We start from the raw sequence: 26,350 nt of genomic DNA, 5'->3' as shown, positions 1-26,350 counted from the left end.
ATCATCGATCATTTGATCTTGCGTGGATTTAATGAGTATACAGTAAAGTTACATTTCTATCCTCTCACGTGCAAGGCACACTCCAATTTTAACAGTCCTTTAACGAATTTTCTAAGATTGGCTAACGAAGATAAACACAGAAATCAACTTGATCAAATTGAAAATATGAGTACCAAATTGACCGATAGGATAAAACACACAGACAATTTTGACATTTAAGCCTTATAAAACACAAGAATAATTAGTGAAATTTGGCCATTAACAATGAATTAACAAACTAATAACTCGTTCATGGTGAGCGTGTATTCCCGGGTGTTTGAGTGCAGCGCCAAAACCCGGGTCTAGCGAATCTGATACCCAAAACAAAACTTTAATCCGGGCCCACAATTAAAGCGGCCCAAGAATAAGAGAGAGAAATAAAATAAACCGACAGAGAAATTGATTTTCCCACCGTTGCCGCGGATTTGGATTTCCTTGATTTGATCCCGCCTCTCGTTTCCTAGCCGTCGCCGGCCGCCGCATGTAAGTGCCTCTTCCTCCTCTGTCGACATTGCGGTGATTACAATTCTGCCGGCGTTGCATCGTTGTTTTAATTTCTTTAAATTCGTCGCTGAAAAATATTACTATAATTTGATCGAGGTAGCATTAGGGTTTTTGATCTGATGAACCAGAGAGAAATTTTCATATATTTGTGAAATTACATGATTTTTATATTTTTTATTTTGGTTCGAGTGAGATGAGTTTTGGAGTGGACAATAATGACTGTTTGTTTCCATAAAAAATTGTTCTGTATTTATTTTATTTTTTCAAAGATTGAATCTTTTTTAATAAACTCTAATCTGCGGGGTGATTCGAACTTAGGTGCAAGGAGGCGGGCACACTCTGCTCGGACCAACTGGCCTAACCCATATCTGCTAATGCTTTTTGGGTTCATATTTAGTCTGCTTTTGGGTTTATTATTACTTGTAATATGGGACACTCTGCATAGAATATTAGGGTTTAAACGTTTTATGAATGAGAATGTATGATACATAAACGGAGAAACAAGAACATAGCGGTGAGAACGAAGAAAACATTGAGAGATAAGGAAATTCTGACATCTTATTAGCTTACTTTATTGCAGTGCACAAAATCAAGCCATGATAGTATCATTTACTGTATTTTGTTCAACTCTTGTTTTTGCAATAATGTAAGAATTTAATTCCATTTATGGGAAACTATTTATCAACAGTTTCTTCATAAGAGGAAAGTGTTGGTGTAAGTGTTACATGTGGAAGGTTGCAGGGAAGTCGGTTTATCATCTACTATTACATTCTCATTTAGCCTAGGAGTTATGGAGTTGTATGTTATAATTTGGTAGTTTAATTAGATTATGTCAGGACATGATCACAACTTTCTTTTATAACGGTGGCATAGCTTTCTGGGGAAATATGATAAGGTTGTAATCTGTGTTGTGTGGTGCATATGTTTCGGAGGAACACAAAAGCTTTTGCTGCTTTAGGTCATTCATTGATGGAATTGGGTTCATTTGTTGAGTTGGCTTTTGATCGGTCAAATTCTCTGGTATATTTAGTTGGTTTCTGTCTTTTTTTAATATCTTGAATGCTGCTTGTATGCTAGGCTAGTGTTTTTATTGAATCTAACTTACAACATAAAGTATCGAACTATGAGATCCTATAATAGTCTCTTAAACCTCTTTAATGCTTCAGCATCTTTGGGGATGCGATTGTGCAAACTCTTAAATCTTAGCATTATCATCTTGGCAGATTCTTATGACCAAATAAAGAAATGAAGGACATGGTTATGATTGAAGTGGCCAAGTTACTCTTTCTGTCTCTCTCCTTTCTCGGTCTTTCTTTGTGTCTAAACATTTGTTCAGAAGATTCTAAACTTTCAATACCTCCCTCAGAACTCAATATCATCGATGATTGTATAAAACTAGGATGGTTCTATACATGCATGAAATCATATCTTATCTTTTATTCGTATACTTAAGTAGAGCTATAAGTGGAGCTTCCAATGCTTCTGTGTTGAGCCTGAAGTTTAGGGTGTCCAGAAAGGAAAGTTGGACTTACTCTTCATTGAAATTCCCGCTGGTAGGAACTAGGAAATAACTCGACTTGGAAATTCCAAAGGTTAACATGATAGGGGGTGGGGGTGAGGGGTGTTTGGACTGTGCGTTTAGGAGGACATTCCTGCTCCTAAGGTTTCAATGGATTGGGCTACGATGAGTTTGGAGTAACAAAAATTTGGACTACTTTACAGGCCTGACATAGCGTTTTTCCCTAGCTCCCAGCCCAAATTTATAGATGGTTATTTTTCTGTTTAGGTAAAATTGTTACTGGCTTGACATAACGTTTTTCTCTTTTTCTCCGCCGCTGCTCCCCACTCTCTCTTCTTTATCTATCCATTAAAGATTCTTATTTAGCACAAGCGTGAAAGAGTCTAGACCTACTACTCAATCCTTCATTCCAGTCATAGATCTTGGTGAGAATTTCAAAACCTTGGCTCTATCCATTGAGATATTTTTTTTTTTGTTTTTCTTTGTAATCAGTGGAGAACTAATGATTCAGAGATTTCTATCTGAGTTTTTTTCTTTCAAGTTAGACCTCCTTAGCACCGATCTTTTGTTGTGATTTTTTTATTAGACTAATTGTTAATTGCATGGTTATTGCATGACCTTTGTACTTGATATATTTGTAATTTGATTGAGGTGTAACAGTGTAGGTGGAGATCTGAACCTCCTGAGAGATTTGTATGTGATCTTTTGCAGATTAGACTCTTTTAGCATTTTCCTGAGTGTGATTTCAGATTTAAATGAATTTGATTTGAGAGAGATATTTGTTTATTATTGTTTTTAAATTTAAACTTCTGCTTCTAAGTTGATTGAGCTAAAACAATTGCATGAACCTTAAACTTTTGATATATTTGTAAATTGCTTAAGGTATATAGCAGTATAGGTGTCGATCTTAAGATCGAGAGATCTATCTGTGGTCTTTTGCAATTAGACTTTTGTAGCATTTTCTGAGTGGTATAAATCAATTAATTTAACTGATATTTAAATTTATTTGTTAGTATTATTAAACTTAAAACTTTTATTTCTAAGTTGATTGAGCTAAAACAATATCATGCTGATATGAGGAATAGCTTTGTCTCTCTGGTTCAGGACTTAGGGTTACCATTTGTACTCATTTCACTTTCTTTTCCTTCCATTTGTAGTCCAATCGTATTATAATTTGGTAATACAATATTATATTAGTCATACTCACATTTTATAAGGTTTCCAGTTACCATGTGTTAGGAAATATTCTGAAATTACGTTTTTCGTTGCAGGGGAAAACTTTAAAAGGTGAAATCTGTCAGCATGAATCAACAGAGTCAAGGAACGGGCTCTTTATCTTCGCCAGACCCCCCTATGAAGCGAAAACGTGGACGTCCACGTAAGGATGAGAACTTGGCTCCGGCAGAGAGTCCAACTGTGATGCCAGGAGCTGACGGTTTGAAGAAAACCAAACAGAGTGCAAGTACAAGTGATGATGTTGAGAATGAAATGGTAGGCCAGGTAGTCACTGGCGTGATTGAAGGGGCATTCGATGCTGGATATCTTCTGAATGTTAGGGTCGGAGATACTGACACTCAGCTGAGGGGTGTTGTATTCCTACAGGAGAAAATCACTCCCATTACACCAGCAAATGACATTGCTCCTCATATTAGGATGTGCAAAAGAAGAGAAATTCCCCTACCGCCTCTCAACCCACAATCTCAGCGTTATGAGTCTGCCCGCCCATCAGACCAAAGTAATAGGCAACCTGTTGATGTGAAACCCCAAATACCTACAGTTCCTAACCAAACTCAATCCTCTGTCCCTCAGTCTGGAATCCCAGAGTCACTTGAAAACAAATCTTTCCTTTTTGTGATTCCTCCAGTTGTTAATTTGCCGAAGAATGATGCGGGCCTACCCTTGGGAAGAAAAGTCATGTCACAACAATTTCCGGAACCTGGAACTGATAGCCAATCTACCCCTGCGATGCCAAAGCCAGAGCATAATAATGTTGTTGAACAGGAGAAAGTGTTGGAGGAAGTTGAAGCTGCCACAGTAATGGAAGGGCCAAATGGTGTCGAGGCCAATAAAGCATCAAAAACAGAAACAAGAGCTGAACCAGTTGCTGACATACCAGGCGTTGAACCTGTGTGTAAGCCTCCTGAAATTCAAACTCAGGCTGTGGGTTCTGAAAAGAGTACATCATTTGCTGATGAAGTAAAGAGCTTTGGACTTGAACTCAACCAGACGCCTGTATTTGCCGAACCCTCAGCAATGACTGTCATGCCAGTTGGTGAACTCAACCAAACACCTGCGTCTGCTGAACCCGGAGCAATTTCTGTCATGCCAGTCGTTGAAACTGAAGTTAAGGATCATCAAATTCAAGCTGAGGCCGTGGATTCTGAAAATGAAAAGAGCGCATTGGGTCATGATGGTGCAAAGAGCCCAAATCTCGAGCTCAACCAAACTTCTATATTTGCCGAACCTGCCTCTGTCGCTGTCATAACAGGCATTGAAACCCTATGTAAGGATTCTCAAATCCAACCTCCAGAGTTCGGTCCTGAAAATAGTTCATTGGTTCATGATGCGGTCAAGAGCCTGGACTTCGAACTCAACCAAACTCCGTCTGCTGCACCTGTTAGTATGCCATCCGTATCAAACATTGCTGCAGAAGGATCTATTCCTCTAGGAACTGCCGAACTTCAAATCCCTACTTCTGATGGCATTAGCAGCGTGGAGTGTGACGTCGAAGATGTCATTCCACCTGCGCAATCGTAGATCCATGTGGCAACGTCAATGATTTAAGTTTTTCGTATGAGAACGAGACAGTTAATAGTGTCATAGTTTTTTTTTTCTTTAGTATTTGACATCTGAGGATGGTTTTTAGTATCAGTTTAAGCGTTTCTGCTCTGGTTTTAATTTGTACCTTTCGGATATTGTCGGTAACTATTTACAATTGCAACATATGATGCTTATACCAATTCTGAATACAGAGTATATAGCAGCACCCGCAGCGTATGAAAAACTATGACAAACAATATATTTAGAAGAAATATCTTCAAAAGTCATCATCGGTGGCAGTGCCAGCATGCGGTCATTGGCATATGTTGGCAATAATTGATAAGTTTCTATTTAGTGCTCGATGAAATGGTTCAATGAAGGTGCCCTTTTTTTTTTTTTTTTTTTTTTTTCCTTTCTTTCTTTCTTGCCAAAATCATGACTCCATTATAATACTAACTCCGTTGGTCATCACATATTCAATACACCACTAATAGTCCACAAAATGAGACAACAAAAATCAATCAAGAGAAAAATCTAAATTTAACACAGCATAACGAGTTAGATAGTCAAGCATTGTCATAACAGACGCAAAAACCACTGCATTCGATTTAATATCAATGAATCATGTGTCAGTGCAACTCTCGATGTACACAGTCAAATACATTGGCGGAGTGACTTGACCGTCCTAGTGAAGCTTTTATCTCATCAATCAAAGGGCAAAAAGTGAGTAATCGTGACTTTCATGTAGTAATGTGAAATTTCAGCAAATGAAAATGGATCATCTTTGGATCTCTTCTTTATAATCTACCAAGTTCAGAGATCTAGACCATTAAAATTTGATCAAACGGTTACAAATAGGGATCCACTTTAAAAGTTATAATAACTTTAATTGTTAGATCAAATTTCAATGATTCCTCCGAACTTCATGGTGAGGAGGAAGAGATCCAGAAGTGAATACTTGCGCCAATACAATAATTAAGCCTATTTTCATATGAGCCCGACAATGGTGAATACAGGTTTGACGAATGAAAACCATGAAACGACAACACAGATGGCCCGCACAGTAAATTTTTTTATTAATTTTCGGAGTCGATAGATTTCAGCTTCACTCTCACTTGCGACTTGCGAGTGTTTGCCAACAAAAAAGCTTCAAATTCTTCAATCTCCTGCTGGATCTGAGCACCCAAAAGAGAGAAGTAAAGTCTCCAACTTTTTACTGGTACGGATCACTAATATTTTCATTCATCAAGTTCTATAAATTCGTTTGATCCCCATTTGTTTAAATTTAATTGGGATTTTCATGTAGTTTAGTAGCCGTTGAAGTGAATTATCACACCTCCCGTACTTTGGATTCTGTAGAGTTTATGGGTTTTCTGTGTTGCAAGCAATATATATGAACGAACGGAAGCTTTTGGGAAATTTTGGATTTCATTGGATATGATCGATTTTTACATGAAGCAAAGAAAAGGGTAGTCATTTTTTTATTTGGGTTTTTACTGGTGTGATCAAGGAGTTGGTTACATCTTTGCACTGGGTTGGTGAAGTCGAAAATCGAAATGGATTTGCATTTGAAGAACTTGTTTGATAGATTCCAGGAGCAATTTGGGTCCGGTCCGGGCCTTGGTCCCGGATCAGGGACATGTCTTATGAAGGTAGAAGGCATTGCTCCAAATTTTATTAAGTCCATTTTTAAAGCTTCAGCAGCTTTGTATAGGACTCATCCCTGGAAAAGATTGTGTCCCGGGCATATTTTTGGTGTCCGGGTTGGGAAAGATGCAGATTGGTCTGGCAAGAAACAGCCTTTTCCTTGTGTTCAATTCGTTGGAGGGGATGCCGGCGATATAGGGTTTCACATGTTTCGATCTCAAAGTGATGCCAAGAAGATGACAGGCTCGAGGGAGACAGTTCAGGTGCCCAGTGTTGAGCTTTTACGGGTCACATATGAACGCGAGGCATTGATGTTTCCCTCGAATAGGAAAATGATCAAATCTTTGTCGCTGGAAGTGTCAGGGAGTGATCGCTTCCCTGTCATTGATGTTGCCAGATACACGTCATCGGGGAGTCTTAGGTTTAGGCATCCGAGTTCTGAAGAGCTTAGGTTTGTGTATGCATTCATGAAAGCCATAGCTCTGGTGCACCCATTGCTGCAGGAAGACAAAGAAGGCTGTCCAAAGTGGTCGAGGTTAATGTACTTTGAACCATTTATTGAGACCGTTGATGTTCAATGGCCACAAGAAGTGGCCAAAGGTTATGATCTTGTCGCAGTTACAATCTCCCACCCACCTGGCCAGGCATACGAAGAAAAGGCTAGTTCAACGGCTAGCTCTACCCCAACAACATATGCAGAACTATCAAAAGAGGAGACTTTTGTTGAAGTAAGAGTCTACTCAAATGGCAGCTTAAAGCAGTGTGCAGCATGTGAGAAAGAAGTCCACAGTGAACAGGCTCTCTCTTGTGGACGATGTCAGGCAGTGGTCTACTGCAGTTCTGTCTGCCAGAAACAGCATACGAAAGAAACGCATAAGAGCATATGCGGTCTTTACAAGGCTATGATGGAAAGGGAAGAAGAGCTTGCAATGAACATTTTTGTGTTCGCATGTGATGCTGACCAACCTTGTAAATGGCTTGAATCACTGGGCGTCCATCAGAAGGGCATGTGGAGGAGAAAGTGCAGTTGCTATTCTCACTGCCCTTTTGGTCTTCTTCCTGTTAAAGGTGGACTTTGGGATTTTTGGGGAGGGCTAGACGATGAAGAGTTTCCACGCGACTCATCTTTTCAACATCATGTAAGAGATGGTATGTCAAGTCCAATCCTCCTCTCTGGTTGGTCAGAATACTACAACATTCGGTCACTGCCTTTGTCAAGCCCGGTTGCTGACATCCTCTCCCACCCTTTGACGGTTTACTACATATTGACAACTCTCAACATCAGTTCGAAGAACTTACTGCAGAAGGGCAAGGAGGTGATTGTTCACTACCTAGGGCCAGAGGGAGAGTTGGATTGGATGCCGGCATTTGCAGAGGTTGGTCATTTGCTCAATGGATTGGGGAACGTGCAAATCGTTATGGTAGGTTCTGAAGTTCCAACAAATTTGTCAGGGACAACTTCAGGGATCGGTAGCAGAGTGAGGATGAATCTCATCAAGGGTGTTTACCAGGAGGAAGCCTCCTACCTCCCTCCTCCCCATGTCATTGTTGCACTGAACTGTGGATTGGATAGCTATGCAAATTGGGGCGGAGCTCTTAATTCAATCAAGTCCATGGGCGTCCCAGCATTCTTCACCGATCAATCTGAACTCTCGTGCGCAAACGGGAAACAGGTTCTACGAAGTGCTGGACTGCATATCACACATCCTGTGACGCCAAATCCTTTCCGCTCGCCGGTGAAACATCACGTACCTTCTAGCAATCTTCCTTCTTACAGCAATGGTTTTGTGTTCGGAGTAAATACATGAGTTGGTAACCAAGGAATTTCAAGATTCAATCTCAATTCTCCTGTCATGAAGATAGTTGTATTTTTGGCATTACATTTTTTGTCCCATTGAATTGCAATCGCAACCTTATTGCATTTCTGTCTATTCATTACGATTATATCCAAAGTTTATAAAATCAGTAACATTGTTTATCCATATTACAACACGTGAATTAGCATATCCGGTGAATTTTATATATGTCATCTTCGACTATATTTAAAATTCATGACATGTAGATCACGTTGTCCATTATTCAAACTTCAATCTACATGGCAGTCAATATAAATCCTCCTTAAAAATGCGAGGCTTGCCTTTCAGGTAGCTATTTTGCCAACCATTTGACAATAAGCATTTTAAAAGTACGTACGTTATAAAACTAGATAATAAGCACTTTTAAATGGCACCATATACACCGCAAGATAAAAACTTTGAGCAACTTACCAAAGATAGAAAAGTTTTTAAGTCTAAACACGATTCGGTACACCAAGTGTTTTAATAGCAGTAGTTAAAAAAAAAAAATTCAAGTATCCAACTACTTGTATAATAATCACTCAGTACTACGGTTTGGTGATATTACTCTTTACTTATAAGTGAGAGGCCTTAGGTTCGAAGCTTGTGGATGGCGAATTTGATACCAAAATTAAGTTGTCTATTCTATGACTTAGCTGAACTTCCCTCTCTCTTTAGTGTAAAATATATCTTTGTACTAAAAAAAAATTAATTGTGTTATGACACTTGATGTACCGAGACGTGTTTTTAAAATAATGTCAAAATTGACAACTAAAAGTAAAGCTACCCTTAGTCCAAGTATGCCCATTATCGTTGTACTAAAAAGAACTAATTGTATTATTACATTTGATGTACCGAGTTGTGTTTTTTAAACAATATCAAAATTGACAACTAAAAATAAAGCTACCCTTAGTCCAAGTATGCCCATAACCCCAGTTTGGCCAATAGGGCCTATATAAAAGCCGGAAAAGGATCCTCAGTGGATCATTTTTCTAGGAATCCTAGGAATTCTGTAATCGTGATCGTTCATCGTATATCGTGCGGTCAGAAATTATTTTAAAATTTAAAATTTAAAATTAAATATAAATATTACCTAACGAAAACTGACCGCACAATGTACGCTGTTTCCTTTTCCATAACCTTTTCCATAAAAGCCAACCAACCACCGACCTTTACCTCCCTATTAAGCCGCCTCCTCCTTCCCCATTCATCCCATTTTATGATTGCAGACTTTTTAACTTTTTGCAAAAGCACTTCCTCTTGTTGGCTCAAAAGCACTCCTTCTGTTGGCTTTTGTAAATTAAAGCAGCTAATGGAGATCCCAGCCTTCCACCATTACCAATATTTCTTCCCTTCTCACCTCATCTACCCATATCATTTGGCACCCGAAAACTATGTGCACTGGACTGAGACCCCTGAGTCTCACATTTTCTCCGTTGACCTCCCCGGTAATTTTAACTCTCCCTCTTAGTTTATGAGAGAAACTTACCTACATGGATGTCGGATTGTGACCATATCTCAAGCGAATCACACATAGTCACGTTGTTTTAACCATCTAACGTGACAGTTTGAGATTCGCCTGGGATATCACAACAGTGGCATCCACTTTGTATGAAGGGAAGTTGTTTATACTTTGACAACTTACCAATTTATTATTCCACCCAATTTTTCTTCTGTTGGTTTTTTGTTTTGTCCTTCTTTTTTTGGAAAGTGATTTTCACGCACTTTTTTCGGTAAAACTGGTGGTTGTTATACGTGACATCTGAGCAGGTGTGAGGAAAGAGGAGATAAAAGTACAAGTGGAGGGACTCAGGTATACCTCATAATTCGAACACAGAGGATTGAGGAGGAGGAGGAGGAGGAGTCCACAGAGCAGCCTAGCAGGACCTTCATGAGGAAATTCCTGATTCCGGCTGAGGCCGATATCGAACGGATTTCAGCCAGATACGAAGACGGAGTGTTGACGGTCACAGTGCCGAGATCTTTGAGGAGGGCTTTCTTCATTGAGCCAGCTGATGTGCCAGAGAGGCTTCAAGTTCTTGCAAGGGCTGCTTAATTTCAAATAAGATTATTTAAAGATAATATAATTTAGTCTTTGGGATTCTAATTTTTTTTTTTCTTTTAATAATTCTAAGCATTGGTGGATTGTGCTTGATTTGAGTTGTCACATTATTGTACAAATGTTTAGACTATGTTCTGTTGGTTTATCTTTAATTTATTGCCATTTGAAATTATGTTTAATGATGTTTTATTTAATTGGTTTTTGCCTAATTTTTTTTTTTTTTTGGTTTGCTACAAATTGGATTTAGTAGAATGATGAGTTACTATATCATTTTGAGCCAAGTCCCACTTCGTTACCGATTTAGGTGAAACTTTGACTATTGTGTCTTATGACAAATGATATTAGATTACGAGAAATGTTACAGATATTTTGTTAAAAGTGAGACTTTTTATAGATTTTTTGTCACATTATATTTTGATGCAATGTTTTATAATATCGGCGCGAAAATTGACTTAAATTGTAAGGTCTTTGCTTTATGTCACATCCTACCAAGATTTGAGTCTCGTTGTTAGCAGTTTTCGTTGATGCGTGATCTGTCATATGTAAGTTTATACTTGTGACAGCTATCAGTTAGATATCACGTATAAACCCTTCCGGCTCGAAGTTATGGGAATACCTATTAACAAAAATAGAGAGGAAATGTGCAAGTCATGAGAAGAAAAGACGGTTCATGGGATTATGTGTTGGGTCGAAGTAATGTGGTTAGATATTTTCCAAAATCTAGTCTCTTGGAAGGACCACAAGATTAGGTGCCTTCAAATTGACAACTGAAAAGGACTTGGAGGATATAGTGATCGCGTTGTCTCGTCCAATTACCTGAATATTTTGGTGACGTTGTGTTGTTTGCGTTACCGACAAATAATCCGGAAATTGGGTTGTCCAAAAAAAACAAAAGTTTAAATTCACAATTCATAAATTGAAGGGAAAAATTCTAATCACGAGAGGAAGGTTTTTAATTTTATTATTAAAAAAAAAAAAAAGAAGATAAAAAGTTAAAGTTGAGGGAAGTCACTATCTATGTGCTAAGGTTAAAATAAACAAATTTATATTGTTAGTATGAGATAAAGGGAGTTTTTGGATGAATCCTCTTGAAACGTGGACGATCAACCCTAAAAAATTCGATGGCTTCCATAAATAATAGGAATTTTAATGAAAAACTTCTGGTACTGTTCATTTTAACTAAAAAACCATATTTTTACGTTAAAAAGTCAATCTGGTATTATTCACTTTACCCTTTATTTTGTCCTTATCATTAAAACTTAAAATTTTCAAACATTTTTCATTAGTTTTTCATAAAATAAAAACTAAAATCTAAAAACTCTTCTTCGTCCGCTCTTCTTCGTCCCTTCTTTCCTCCTCCATTTCCAATCAATTTTATTAAAAAAATAAAAATAAATAACAAAAACGAAAAGATTATCAAACCAACCTCATCACATGCCTATACGTCAACATTCAATCTGAGGTGCATCAACCACTATGTAATCATGACCCCAACGGCCCAGTTGTAACTCCGGCAAATTGTCGTTTGTCGTGTCCGCATTAGATCCTAACCAACCAAAGTACTTTTTACACTTTGTGGTTGTGGAACTCAACAAGTTGCCCTGCCACTAGTCGCGCGTGATTCACATAACCAAATTACCAAACCGACCCTAACGTCGTTCAACGCCCAAAGAAGCCCAAAGGACAATGAGCCCAATAACAGAGAAGCAGGAACACCATAAAGAATGCTAATTAGTAATTACTAAGGGTTTGTTTGAATTTTAAAAGGATTGAAAGCGTTTTTGATGAAAATATTTTTATAAAAAATTCTTAGTAAAAATATAAGTGAATTTTGAAAAAACATTTGAAGTGCTTCTTGAAAGAAGCACATGGCTAGTGATTCTTTAAGGAAGCACTTCAAGTGCTTTTGGAACTTAAAAACATTTTCTCTACAAGCGTTTTAAGTCATTTTCAAATCACTTTTAAACAAACCCTAAATATTTAGTTTAATTACGGTTTTGAACTTTTGTAAACTGACCTATAGAGAACTAGACCGATCACTTAGGACAATAGTAGTACTATTAACCCAATCAATTTTTCTGTTGAAAGTATGTAGGAGTGCTAGTGCCATTGAGAAAATCAGGTTCTCTAGTAACGCTCCTCAACCGGGTTCGAAACTTCCCCACCTCCTTTTCCTTTTCCTTTTGGAATCCGACCTAACTATTGACAAAATTAAAAATTAAAAATTCCAACATCCACTTAGTACTACGGTCTAATGGTATTCCTCTTCACTTGTAATTGAAAGGTCTTAGGTTCAATTCTCGCCAAAGGTTAATTTTAACCACATTATTCCTAGTCGATTGTGAGACTAAGCACACCTCTTCCTCTTAGTATAGATATTCTCGTTTGTTAAAAAAAAAAAAAAAATCCAACAAAAACGCAGATGATTCCAATTTATGCGGCCCATGGGCCTATGAGCCCAAAAACTGAATAGTCCAAATACTATCGAATAAGCGCCTTCGAATCCAACCGGAGAGAAACAAGCTGGTTGGTTCGTGGTAGTCACTCGCTCTCTCATTGGTCCTGCATCTGTCATTTCCCAGTTCAGGCGAGAGGAACAAATCCGTCTCTCGAGACTTATCTTCTCTTCTCTTCGCATCTCAAAATCTTCTCTGCAAAATTTCCAAACCCTCAAAAAATTGGTCAGATTTTGCTTCGAGCTGTAATTTGATTGCGTAATCATGGCTCAGGCAGTCGAAGAATGGTACAAGCAGATGCCAGTCATCACCCGCTCGTACCTCACAGCGGCTGTTGTCACCAACATCGGTTGCTCCCTCGACGTATGCCTCTCTCTCTCTCTCTCTCTCATTGAAAATTTTCTATCTTTCTCGCTCTAGAATTGTCCCTGTTGGTTCAGTGCAAATGGGGTCTTCTGATTTTGTCCAATTTCAATTGGGGTTTGGCTCAAGTTTGGAAATTTGTTTGTTATTGCTTTGATTTTTACTTGGGCAGCTGAATGTTATGGGTTTTGCAAATTTGTTTAGGAATGATTGTCTTGAAAATATTGCGTTTATGTAGATGTTTAATTGTTAATTAGTGTTATCTAGTTCTTTGATGGAGCTTAAAATCTGTCAGCTGGGTTAAATTCTGGCATTAGTTTTATTTTTTTCTCTAATTTTTGTTCTGGATTTCGTAAATGTTAATTTGTTCTCTGTTGAATTTTCATGCTTGATAGGATTTGTTGGAAGTTTGGAAGGTTTTATGTAGTTATTATAGCTACTTCTTTCTCTTTGTTGACTGATGGCTTTCTTCGTTCAAATGGTAAAACTTTTGCAGATAATCTCTCCTCACAATCTGTACTTGAACCCTAATCTAGTGGTCAAGCAGTATCAGTTCTGGCGCCTCGTTACTAATTTCCTTTACTTCCGGAAAATGGGTAATTGCTGCTGTCCACTTTTAAAATGCTTCCATTTGTAGGGGTGGAAATTCGTGTCGTTTAGTTGTCACTGGTTGTTTTTTCCTAACATGGTTTTATATTTCGGCATTGCCAGACTTGGATTTCATGTTCCACATGTTCTTTCTTGCTCGGTACTGCAAGCTTCTCGAAGAGAACTCTTTCCGAGGACGGACTGCTGATTTCTTTTACATGCTCATATTTGGTGCCACTGTGTTGACTGGGATAGTTCTGGTTGGAGGGATGATACCTCATTTGTCTGAGTCGTTTGCAAAGATTATATTCCTCAGCAACTCACTAACATTCATGATGGTTCGATATATTTTCTTTGTTGGGTTTCAATGGATTTGTTTCCAAAGTTTGGTATGTTCGTTTTGTTTCTAGTGAACTCTTATGCATTCCTATTTCATAGGTCTACGTGTGGAGCAAGCAAAATCCATTCATTCATATGAGCTTCTTGGGCCTCTTTACCTTCACAGCAGCTTACCTACCTTGGGTCAGTAATCTTAATATTTCCTTATTGATTTCTGTTAACATCTATCTCGTTGTCGTTGGTATTAATCTCTTGATGTTTATCCTAAGACAAGTACTCGTGAAAACGATTCAGATATGATGAGTAACCCTTGCATCCTTGGCTATGGTTTAATGTCTGTTTCGTTTTTCCTCCAGGTTCTTCTGACGTTCTCCGTCTTTGTTGGAGCTAGCCCTTGGGTGGATCTTTTGGTTGGTTATCTCTTCTAAGACTTTGCACTGATTTGATATATCAATTGAGCATCTCAACTTACTGACTGTGTATAACGTTGTGTACTGATAGTTTCAAAATCAGTATGATAATTCATGCACAAATCGTTTATGAATCTGCCGGACCAGTTATACAACGATTCTTTAAGGTTTCGGGGTTTTCATCCACTAATCCTTTCTCTGTATGTTTATTGGTTTGAATCAGGGAATGATTGCCGGTCACGCCTATTACTTTCTGGAAGATGTTTACCCACGAATGACAGGTCGCCGGCCCTTGAGAACCCCTTCGTTTATCAAAGCACTGTTTGCGGATGACCCTGTTGTGGTGGCACGACCAGGAAATGTGAGATTTGCACCACCACCCGTGGAGGAACTTCACCAAGATTAATCAGATCTCGGGGAAAGCCAGGTTGATGAGGGTTATAGCTTTTGGGATATTTATCCGGCATTTAGGATGAATTTTCGGCTCTGTAATATATGGAAAGATCTTCACTGATATGCTAATAGTTTTTTCTTGAGTAACTTGTTACAGTTGAAAGCTCGTCAATGCGCAATCAAAAGTCTCTTTTCTCTGTAGTTGCGATCTAATATAGTTTCTTCGATAATATGCACATCTAATACTACTTATTCTCCCGTTACCACGAGTTCGTTTATGGTTGCTACTATATGAAGTGCTTCTGTCCATAAGCGTTTTACCTACAACCACGTTGAGATTAAGTGCACCATGAAAAAGCATGTGGAAGTGCCCAATGTAGGTGTTTTTATGCCAAATACCACGGTAAGCACTTTTGATTGACAAAACACTTCTCGCCATTTCAGAAGCAATTCCAAACGAGCCAAGATGCTGCGTCATATGCAATTAGCGGTGGTAGTTTATCAAAAACAAAGCATGAATCCATGATAAAAAAAATAAATAAAAAAAAACGATCTGCTTATATTATTACAAATCAATTGTCTACTGGGGGCAAAGAAAACAAATCACTTGAGCTTCAACATAACCGTGATGTGTAAGTGTAACCCTAAAAACAAATAGAAACACAACCTACAATAATAAAATTACATGAACATTTCCTTTCCATCACAACGTCGATCGAATAAACCACTAACTGTCAAAATAACCATGGAATTGATTCAATTATCTTCCCTTGGCTAGCTCTAGAGAGATGTGTAATATACATACGTCTAAAAAAAATGCCGGCAGCATGAGCCACGCCGGAATTCTACATCTGGACTGTTTTTCTAGCTTTCCTCTCCGCCGCTCACTTTCATTTGCACCAAACTCCACCAAACTCCAAATCCGAAAAGAATAATTCTAGAGGGGCAAAAATAACATAAAGAATAAAGGCGAATTGTGCTAACGGATTGGATGATACTGAGCCGATACCCTCTTGGGGGGCAGTTTGCGCAAGATGTAAAGGACTAGTGCTGAAGGCAGGATCTCAACCAGCTGCAGAGGACAGATGGTTCAAATTTTAAAGGCGAAAAGTAGCAAGAGTTTGAAGAATAAGAAAGGAAAATTAGCTCTGTAAATAAACAAGCTTAGTAGACTACCATGTAGTAGATCACGTTCAAAACCGGATGATCCAAAACATCAAGTGATGCGTCTGCATCAAAAGCCGATAAGACAACCTACATTTTGAACCAAGTTGATCAAACTCCCAGCAAACTTAATATACGAGGATGAAAGCACGACCTCATAAAGCAAAACAAGAAAGCAGTAGTCTTATGACGATCATCATTTGGGTCAAAGTTCAAAAGACGATACTGGAATCAGAAATGTTAATCCAACCCCTATAGCCTCAGATGAGTCCTAGAGTAACTAATGAAGAAATTTTATAGCTCTTTTGGGTTTTCGTTTTGGGAAGTAAATTGCGCAAGAAACTGGAACGTTAACTATTCTTTTGTAAGAATGCAAGATGAGGGTTCTTCAAATTACTACCGCATTAGAATGGTTTGAACCTTACCACAAAGCATCTTATGAGAAAGCAGGTGAAACATATGGCTGTAACGGATCCGACCTGCAATATCACCAACTTGTTAGTCAATAGAACAAGTTTTAACACAACAATTTGTTCGCACATATTTTCTCTTTCTTTCAGAACCCAAAAACTTGATCTACATGAAACTCACAACGCTTAAAGGAGATTCTCCGAACAAAAAATATTTGCAAGCAATTACAATGGTATTACATCAAGATAGATAGTACAAAATCCTCCCGTTTATGTGTTTCGTATGTGTGTTGTATTCTGAAGAGTAAACTTTGGGAAACAAAATTACACAACAAAGCAGCGAATAAATCTAGCCAAGAAGATTGAATGCCATCGATTTAGCAATCAGGTCTTCTAATCTGATAGACGAAATGTAACGCAAGACACAAACCTCATGAAGTTTCTTCCTTCTCCCTTTAGATTCAATGGGGAAGCGTCTCAGCATGAAAAATAACCTGAACAAATTGTTGATAATAACCCACCCATTACAAATGCATGGGCACAAACACAGAACAGACAAAGCTCCATATACTTTAAATACGATGCAGAACACTAACCTTCCTCCGTATATCAAGAAGCCTAGTGCAGCCACAAATGACACGACTGGAACAAAATAGGTACAATATAATGAGTATGCTTATTAAACAAGAGAAGCAATGACCAGATCCATAAGACTATGCCCTAGTTTGGTACTAAGGTGATTCTGAAAAAAGTGGCTATAAAAAAAAGCGAGCTTTTTTATGTTTGGTAAACATTCAGCTTCAGTTTTTTTTCACAGTTTTAGGTGAAAAAAAGCCAAAAACACAAAGCTGCAAAACCCAGCTTTGAAAAACCAGTTTTTTTTCACATCTGTTTTACATAAAAGTTTATCAAACATTATAATACTGCTTTTTTTTTTTTTTTCAAAAGCACTTTTACAAAAAAGTTTACCAAACATTCTACTGCTTTATTTCACAACTGCTTATTCTCACTTATTTCATAACTGCTTATTCTCACAGCACAGCAGAAACAGTTTTTTTTCAAAGCACAGCAATACCAAACCAACTCTATAAGATGCCAAAAAAAGTCATTCTCAATAACAGGGGACTTGTGAAACCTATAGCATGACTCGGAAGAGGCCTTACCTGCAATGAATATCTTTCCAATGAACTCAACGACACTGTTGTCGTCCATCCAGAGGTATATCCAGATGCAAACCTGAAGACAAAACCACATTATTCATAAGGTAAATTAAAATTTGTGTCTAGTACAAGAAGTTAAATATGAACAATTATGTGCCATTCCAGGTTACAAAACACTACAAATCGTACATCAAATAGGAAAACCCGAAAGATAACTTTCTTCTATGTAACCTAGCAACAAAATGGGTGGAAAAAAAAAAAAAAAAAAAAAAACAACCTAGGAGAGCCAACCCTACTCTTTTAACAGTTGTAGAACTTTTTCCACAAAACTTATTGAGAAAGAACATGCAGGATGAAGCTAATAATTATACGGTTTAAAGAAACCTAAGATCAAGGAGATTAGCAAAGAACGAATAATTGGAAGGTGACCCGGCTGCTTATGTAGGTAATACTCTCAGTAGTGGCAATGTTGTATACAAAACATGTTATGTTATGTTCTCTAGAGAAACCACGCAACGAATTAAGCATGAAGAAAGGGAAAATGGAGTGCACCTGTATAAAGTACATGATAGCATTGACTGATATATAAACAATCCTCAGCTTATCTGTTGGTAAACTTCTTGCCTGTTCAATGATAGTAAGAAAAGAAGTCAGAAGTCTAAATTCGTTAAAAGAAACAACCGCACTCAACGTTTGTACACCTCAGTAGAATTGAAGTCTGGCCTACAAATAACAGAAAACAGATACCAATAGCATGCAAAGATTTAAGAACATGCTTTTACCTGGTGATAAATCTCCGCCCAAAAGAGGACAAGAAGTGTGTACGTAGAGAAAAATAGCAGCCCAGGAAGATCCAACAAGACCAATATTAGTACCTGGTTCAAGACCCAGCTGCCAAATTTTAGCATACATTTCAAAAGCGATTACAAGTGTCAAGTAGCATACAGGGGTGGTAGGTTTACGATGTGAAGTGATTGAAACTACACGAGACTAACCCTCGGGTGCAACTGAAACACTTGACCGTGAAATCCGAATACAATTGCTCGTACTGCAACATCAATATCAACACCAAAACAATTCAAATTCACAATCAAAGGGAAATAATACCAAGAGAGACTCCGAAAGGCAGTAAGGCACCGGGAATCACCTCCGTTAACAATGAAGTTCATGAGATGAAAAACCTTCTGCGTCGTCCACCCGTATTCTGGCACTCTCAATTCAATCCTTATCAGTTGAAACTGTGCATCACAAACACAATCACTCTACTTAGCACCATTTCACAAATTTCTCTATGAACACCTAGAATTTTAGTAACTTGTGAAATGGACTGAATCCTGCTACTTTCGTGCATCAACGGAGACAAGCTTTTCGCACTCGATTAATCCAAATTTGAACTGAATAGGAACGGATTCCGGCGACCGGAGGTGCGGCCGCACCTCCTTGCGCCACTGACTCATGTGTTGCAATCAATAACTGTTTGAAGAAATTTTGGAATAATCATATAATTTTCGGTTTACTGAGAGCTCCGATCTCGAAACGCTACTCGAATTCATAGAAAATCAGCGATTAATTAACCACTAAGAAGCATGAAATCGAATCAGATGCACTAAACACATGAAGTTAGAGAGAGATAGAAAGTTAGAGAGGGAGATACCAGAGCGACGGAAGAGACGAGAGCGTAGGAGGCGCAGAGAGCGTAGAAGAAGCCATCCTGCCACCGGGAGGACTCGTTGATCTCGTCCCACCAATTGAAGAGTATGGAGACGGCCTCCATGGGCGCAGAGCTCAGCAATGGCAGTGGCATTCTCGTCATTTTGCAGCGGAGCTCCTCCGAAAGCGCGAGAAGCTCAGAGAGCGAGCCAAGGTCAAAACGCTTGAGAAGCAGAGAGCAGAAGAAACTCAAGTCGTAAAACGGCACGGCTCATCTCAGAGAGAGAGGAAGATGGAGGGAAGAGTATTCTACCAGTACTGCCCCTACCAGACGGTCCAAGAGAGACGGAGAGAGCGAGGGCTTTCTGGGGATTTCGGCGTCTCTCACCTAAGCTTCCACGCTGACGACTCTCTCTCTCTCTCTCTTGTTACGTTGAAAGGGGTGGTGGTTGTAAAGTTGCGCGCGCGCTCTCTCTCTCCCCTCTCCTCTCTCCTCTCTCTCTCTTGTTACTATGGCCGCCCCGTCTTATCCTTTCTCTCTCTTTCTGCGCTTTATTTTATTTGGAAATCATATCTCCTGATCTCTTCCCTTTAATCCATAAAATTAAGAGATTTGTACCGTTGAAATTTGATATAATGATTACAAATAGGAGCTCATTTTAAAAGTTATAATAATTTCAACTATTGATCAAATTTCAACAGTCTGGATCTTCTGATTTAGTACGTTAAGAAGAAGAGATGGGGAGGATCCCTTTCCCTTTTATTTTTTTGATTTTTTTCTCTCTATTTTCTGGCTTATTTGTGCTTTATTATGTGGACTGCCCAATTAGGGACGTTGAAAAAAATGAACTGCATCTAATGTATGCCCAAAAAAAGGACAACATATACACCCAGTTCCACAAGTTACTATTTTTCTTTTATTATCACCATCCAAATTGTCTGGCTTAATTTTTTTAATAAATAAATAGGTTAAATACACAAAGAAAATTGTACATGAAAGCCTCCATGTGAAAATGATATCATACAAAGTCAATAAAATAAAATATCAGTCATGTTCGTAAAATGACCTCTGAATATAACCAGCTAAATAAGATCAATTGATTTAGTTTTACTAATAATTCCTATTTGAGTTGGTCGATCAATTTCGTTTTCGATCTACACAAAATTTTCAAGTTCTTTCTAATTATTTCAATAGAAATTTCATAATTTTTATTTCAACTTAGTCCAAATTCAAATAAGATGGGCATATATGTTGGAGTTGAATGAGAATCCTCTTTGTTAGGATATCGGAAATCCTCTAATTACATCTGTTTATCGTATATCGTACGGTCATAAATCATTATAAAACTTTTTAATTAAAATTAAATATAACCCGTACTTGACAAAAACTGACTGCACAATATACGAATATAATTAAAGAATTTCTGAGATCCTTACAAAGATAAACCAGAAAGAATCGTCATCGGCCGGCAAAGAAATTTAACCATGGGGCGCCTAAACTTGGGAATTAGCTTAAAATTTGAAAAAACGTAGCTGAGCTGATAACCACGTGATGCGAATAGCAGATTCGCTGATGCGGTGGGATCCCCATGTCCCATCCCAGACAACCGTTGATTGGTCAGCTAAATTATAGTAATTTCACATCAAGGGTCGCGCGAAGTTTCTTTGCCTGGTTTACGTGGCGTGGCCGGTTCGCGGTGTGGTTGTTTTCCGCCAATTCCGTAAGTCAATTTCCGAATGTAAATTATCTTCATGCAATGCAAATCTTTCCTTTATTTAGGTATGATATTAAATTATTAACGTTGTTATAATTAATCTCTTCACTTATAACCGAGAGCCACACTGTTTTGAGCTGGTTTTTGTTTCACTACACAGATCCATTCAACAGTTACGCTACAACACAATATTCTTGATTTTAGAGGGTCTTCAATAATACACTTTATATACTAAACACACAAAATGTTACCGTACAATGATTACATACTCAAATCACTAATTAGCTTCTACCCGCATTGTGGATTTGAATCCCACCAATCAACGGCCAAAATCTCAAGACCTTTTGTTCCTTAAGGATGTGTTTGTTATACCGGATTATCTCGGATTTGACTAACTTGAGGGATTAAGCTGGACTGGCTTAGAATAAACTAAGCTGGACTAGCTTAGTGAAGTATTTGGTGCACTGTTTGACTAAAAAGCAGGATAAATAATATTATATTATTTAATTAATAAATATTAATATTTTATTATTATCCTATATTTTTCCCCTTCTTTTCCTTCCTTCACCGTCACTCTTTCCCTCTTTATCTCCTTTCTCCATCCCACCCTTCCTTATCCCAGATTAGACATCTCAATTCCAGTCTCTATCTCTCTCTTTTTTCCTGTCCAACTCCCTCTCCCTCTTGATTTTAGTCTCTCTCTCCTCTCTCCCTCGCTCTAGCTCTATGTTATTCAACAAAACCTCACATCTCCATTTTTTCTGACGAGTTGCAGGTTTTCCATCGTGTTTTCCGGCCAAACCTTGTCGAATTGGATGAGGTTAGCACCACCAACAAACTGCTCTCCATCCCTGGACACATATCGAAACTTTGCATGCTCAAATTTGTCATAGATTCGAAGAAACCCAAATATACCGAGACATCCGGGTCAATTTCCGGCCACCTCCGACCACCTTTTGGCCTCGATTCAGCTAGAAACGGAATCCCCTCACTCCCAACGTCATTTTGGTATATCTTTTGTGTGAAAATTGGTTGTGAAACGTATTTGAAAGATATAGTCAAATTGGAAAGTTAACGGCAGTGTATAGTCGGAGGTCACGAGGAGTGGCCGTGAGTAGTCGTCAAGCAGGACAAGGATGAGAGAAATGATGATCTTAGCTAGTCCCATGGTTTTCGGGGGTACTCGCTAAGACCGGATAGTCCTGCCTTTGGTCGAGGTGAGTGAGAGCTAGTCTCACTAAAGCTAATCCTTGCTGGGAACAAACATGGGACTGGACTAACCCTTAATTTTGTCCAATCTAGTGAACTTTAACGAAGGCAAACAAACACCCCCCTAAGGGCCTTAGCTCAAGTTTTGGACAAGCCCCCAAAATCTTACTATCTTAGAGTCGACTTTGAACATAATGTTTCAAGTTCTACGTATATTTATGTTATGTTTGATACTTCAATAAGAGATTTGCTTAATTTCCACTCCAACACTTGCCCTCCTTGATACTTCAACAAGATTACCATTATCAGATTGCCAATAGTATTTTATAACCAATTTGGTAACCTTTTTTTTTTCAAAAAAAAAAAAAAAAGAAATAAAGGAAAAATGGACAATATTAAAGCATATAAATGATAAGGAAGAAAAATGAGAAAGGTGAAAAGGAAATGGGTTTGGAAGCCTGTCCGTTTCTTGGGTATGAATTAATCGGCGAATGCGCAGAAAAGTACGTGACGAATGTTTGCCTTCCCTTTCATGACTTTGACATCGATACCATCTACACAATAACTTGTTGGACTTTAGCTTCAGGACGTCAGTAGATATATATAAGCGATCTGTATACTTGGGTATCGATCATGCCACCAATTACATGTTAGTTTGAAGCGACTTGCTACCTAATTTTATTTATTAATAGATGGATTATGGGTCAATGGCACTGAATACTTCTATTTTAGTTTAATTTTGATCTTATCTTGTATTTCGTTTACAATTACGGTATATTTACATAGAACGAAGAATTCTCAACAAGAGAAGTCCTGAATGTAAAAGATCATGATGGGACAAATGGAACTGTAGTACGAGTATTTGTTTTGATTTCGTACATGTTAGTAAAAGCAAAAGTCAAATAATTAAAATGATTTATTCGATACGGTAGATATTTTCTAGAAAGATTGGAAAAATCAAATAAAGATATGGAAAAAAGGGGGTTGAAACTTCACTCCAAATCGGAGAAACTCTTATATTTCCTTTAAACCAGTATTTACATTCAATAAAATTTCATTTTATATTTCCATCATTTCCATTAAAAACAATTGATATCAATATATCCATCGATATTTCACAAATTAACGTACCAATATTTTTATCCATGAGATATTTCAATACAAGTGTTATCAACCACATAAGAAATAAAAAATTAGAGTAAACTTTTTACGTGTTAGTAAAAGCATAAAAATAGAATAAATTATTTCAATACACATGTGTCCTATCCCCACATGTGACACCTTTTTTTCTTGCAATTCTTTATAAATACGAAAAATGTAAATTATTCATTTGAAAACCAAGACATCTGGTATGATCTACTTACGTGGTTGTTGAAGGTTGCAAATCCCTTAGATGCTGTCACATTCCGAAGACCTACCATATAAAATTAGACTAAGAGGACAGCCGCGACCCCATGTGTTTACATGATATGTAATAATAGTGGTGTCGATTGTTACCTACTTTTTTGTGATTTTATTTTGTTTGGTTCGACATCTTGTGCCTTTGAGTTCCTACTTTACTAGTAATATAATCAATGATCATAGAGCACAATTAAGTTAACGATAATTAAACCTCTCATGGTTAGCTTAATTGTGACGTCGAGAGGATGAGGTGTTCTGTTCAGTGTGGGCGAGGAGAAGGCAAACGAGGTGTGCGAGGTGTCAAGTGCGACGTCGAGAGGAGGAGGTGTTGTGTTAGGTTTGGCATCGACAAGAGGAGGGTTTGTTCTGCAGAGGGTAGGGCGAGTAACTGGGTTTGGGTATCGAGTTTGGAAGGGGGTTGTATAGTCAGGGTTAAGTTTAACATATAAACACATCGTCGTTTTAAGGGGTTTTAGTTTCAGTTCGGTTTTCGAACCCTAAAATCAAAACCAAATTTGATTTTTTTTTCAATTTTTTTTTTCCGGCTTCACTTTAGTCTTCGGTTCGATTTTTTTTTTTTCAATTTCTTTAATGCTTGGCATACAACCCTTGCTAAACTGAATGTTAATGAGGTTTATAAATGGGTGTAAGATTATTTCCTCTCCTAATCCCTTCTCTTTCCCTCCTCTCTTCTCACACTTCTTTTGTTGTCTCTCTTTATAATAAAAGTCAACACAATATATTGATGTGATTTAATCGTAACTATTCAAATAGAGGGGAAGGGATAAAAAGCAAAGAGAAATTCGGAATAGAGAGAATCCTAATTCTTTTAAATTTCTTGATATGTCTAAAACAATCATCCGGGGATCCGTGGCGCAATGGTAGCGCGTCTGACTCCAGATCAGAAGGTTGCGTGTTCGATTCACGTCGGGTTCAAAACCCCTTAACCCCGATTTCCCTTTTTGTTTTTTTTTTAATGACGTGCTATTTTCTCACTCACTGTCCGACTCCAGTCGCCCCCTTCCACTAATCCCTCTGCAAAACCCTGACGCCAGCCCCCATTTCTCTCTCTGGAAGCCATGTCTCTTCTATCTCGCCTTCGCCACGCCGCCCGCCACCTCTCCACGGCGGCCCCACTCTCCTCCAAGGACAAAACCAGAACCGCCATCGCCCAACTCAAGTCCGAGAAAGACCCCTCCAAAATCCTTGTAATCTGCAAATCCGCCTCCCTAAGCCCCGAATCCCACCTCGATCGCATCGCCTTCTCCGTCGCCATCAACCGCCTCCGCGACGACAACCACTACGACTTCATCCGCCAGTTCCTCGACGACCTCTTCGCCTCCCGGCCCGACCTCAAAACGCAGCGCTTCGCCTCCCACGCCATCATCCTCTACGGCCAGGCCGACATGCCCGACCACGCCGTCCGCACCTTTGAGCGCTGCGAGGAATTGGGCATCCCTCGGAACGTCAAGACGCTCAATGCGTTGCTGCTCGCCTGTATATTCGCCAGGAATTACAAGGAGGTGAACCGGGTTTTTCTCGAATTCCCGAAGATTTACGGGATCCAGCCCGATTTGGAGACTTACAATTACGTGATCAAGGCGTTCTCGGAGGCGGGCACCACCAGCTCCTCCTACTCGGTGCTGGCGGAGATGGAGAGGAAGAATGTGAAGCCGGATGCCAACACTTTCGGGCATTTGCTCACCGGGTTTTACACCGAAATGAAGTTTGAAGACGTTGGGAAGGTGATGAATTTGATGGAGAAGCACGGGTTTCAGCCCGGCCTTTCCACTTACAACATTAGGATCAAGAGTTTGTGTAAACTGAGGAAGTCTGCCGAGGCAAAAGCGTTGCTGGATGGGATGCTTTCGAGGGGGATGAAGCCGAATGCAGTCACATTTTGCCATCTGATTCATGGGTTTTGCAAGGAAGGGAACTTGGACGAGGCGAAGAAGATGTTCACCAACATGGTGAACCGCGGATTTAAGGCAGATGCGAACTGCTACTTCACTCTCGTGTATTTCCTGTGCAAAGATGGGGAGTTTGAGAGTGCACTGCAGTTTGCCAAGGAGAGCATTGAGAAAAATTGGGTTCCCAATTTCGGAACCATGAAGTTGCTCGTGGACGGACTGGTGAAGGTTTCGAAGGTGGTGGAGGCTAGGGAGGTTATCGGGCAGATGAAGGAGAAGTTTTCGGTGAATCAAGATCAGTGGAATGAAGTTGAAGCTGCATTGCCGCAGTAAGAACTCGGCGAGGAAGGAGATGGTTTTCTTATTGGTATGGTTTTTTCATTTGTTAGTGCTACAGTTTATGTTGTATTTTTCTTATCAGTAACAAGTGAGAGATTAAAAAAAACGAATCAAGGGTAAAAATGTCAATGAGTAATCAAATCATTTTTCAAATTATTGGTACAAAATCCATCCGTCCTTTTTTTTACCACTTAGTGTAACGATCTAGTATTCTTCTTCATTTGTAAGTGAGAGATCTTTGATTCTCGTCAAAGACGAATTTGAATCATATTATTGCTAGCCCATTATGAGCTTAGCCCATTCTCCCATCACTTTGTGTAGATATTTGTTCAAAAAAAACAAAAAAAAATTAATCAGTCCTTTTTTGAAGGACATGCGTCCAGCACAAAGAATTTCTACGTTGTCATGGTTCATTTCGCGACGAGTGCATTACATATGTAACCACATGCATTTCGATCGAGTTGGAGTCGACCCTCC

General features: G+C 38.7%; 5 protein-coding genes, 1 non-coding gene and 1 pseudogene across 6 annotated transcripts; 6 read left to right on the top strand and 1 right to left on the bottom strand.

Moving 5' to 3' along the window:
- The first annotated feature begins 363 nt into the window (after positions 1 to 363).
- Positions 364 to 4,819, top strand: LOC103952430. Its single transcript, XM_048582651.1, has 2 exons — positions 364 to 522; positions 3,334 to 4,819. The coding sequence occupies exon 2, from the start codon at positions 3,365 to 3,367 to the stop codon at positions 4,817 to 4,819; it is 1,455 nt and encodes a 484-aa protein (XP_048438608.1). The 5' UTR covers positions 364 to 522; positions 3,334 to 3,364.
- A 973-nt stretch (positions 4,820 to 5,792) lies between these two features.
- On the top strand, positions 5,793 to 8,451 carry LOC103937327 (zinc finger MYND domain-containing protein 15-like). Its single transcript, XM_018645021.2, has 2 exons — positions 5,793 to 6,041; positions 6,129 to 8,451. Exon 2 carries the CDS (start codon positions 6,379 to 6,381, stop codon positions 8,275 to 8,277), a length of 1,899 nt encoding a protein of 632 aa, XP_018500537.2. The 5' UTR covers positions 5,793 to 6,041; positions 6,129 to 6,378; the 3' UTR covers positions 8,278 to 8,451.
- A 1,035-nt stretch (positions 8,452 to 9,486) lies between these two features.
- On the top strand, positions 9,487 to 10,560 carry LOC103953325 (annotated as a pseudogene).
- Positions 10,561 to 12,932: 2,372 nt separating this feature from the next.
- On the top strand, positions 12,933 to 15,116 carry LOC103937325 (derlin-2.2). The gene is made up of 6 exons (XM_009347265.3): positions 12,933 to 13,185; positions 13,682 to 13,781; positions 13,897 to 14,111; positions 14,212 to 14,295; positions 14,469 to 14,522; positions 14,746 to 15,116. Exons 1-6 carry the CDS (start codon positions 13,087 to 13,089, stop codon positions 14,926 to 14,928), a joined length of 735 nt encoding a protein of 244 aa, XP_009345540.2. The 5' UTR covers positions 12,933 to 13,086; the 3' UTR covers positions 14,929 to 15,116.
- A 338-nt stretch (positions 15,117 to 15,454) lies between these two features.
- LOC103953149 (tobamovirus multiplication protein 1) lies at positions 15,455 to 19,835 on the bottom strand. The gene is made up of 11 exons (XM_009364910.3): positions 19,304 to 19,835; positions 18,797 to 18,887; positions 18,645 to 18,697; positions 18,432 to 18,524; positions 18,202 to 18,273; positions 17,653 to 17,725; positions 17,086 to 17,131; positions 16,920 to 16,983; positions 16,505 to 16,558; positions 16,092 to 16,169; positions 15,455 to 15,987 (listed from the first exon to the last, which is right to left on the bottom strand). The coding sequence occupies exons 1-11, from the start codon at positions 19,460 to 19,462 to the stop codon at positions 15,895 to 15,897; spliced, it is 876 nt and encodes a 291-aa protein (XP_009363185.2). The 5' UTR covers positions 19,463 to 19,835; the 3' UTR covers positions 15,455 to 15,894.
- A 4,653-nt stretch (positions 19,836 to 24,488) lies between these two features.
- Positions 24,489 to 24,560, top strand: TRNAW-CCA. The gene has a single exon. It is a non-coding gene; the product is annotated as a tRNA-Trp (tRNA).
- A 27-nt stretch (positions 24,561 to 24,587) lies between these two features.
- Positions 24,588 to 26,060, top strand: LOC103953058 (pentatricopeptide repeat-containing protein At1g61870, mitochondrial-like). The gene has a single exon (XM_009364814.3). The coding sequence runs from the start codon at positions 24,704 to 24,706 to the stop codon at positions 25,865 to 25,867; it is 1,164 nt and encodes a 387-aa protein (XP_009363089.2). The 5' UTR covers positions 24,588 to 24,703; the 3' UTR covers positions 25,868 to 26,060.
- The last annotated feature ends 290 nt before the right edge of the window (positions 26,061 to 26,350 follow it).

The sequence above is a fragment of a genome, unplaced genomic scaffold (genome assembly GCF_019419815.1).
Source record: "Pyrus x bretschneideri cultivar Hongxiangsu unplaced genomic scaffold, Pyrus_bretschneideri_v1 Contig19, whole genome shotgun sequence".
Classification (NCBI taxonomy): domain Eukaryota; kingdom Viridiplantae; phylum Streptophyta; class Magnoliopsida; order Rosales; family Rosaceae; genus Pyrus; species Pyrus x bretschneideri.
The sequence above is the reverse complement of the archived record's forward strand: the minus strand, read 5'-3'. Positions and strand labels throughout refer to the sequence as shown.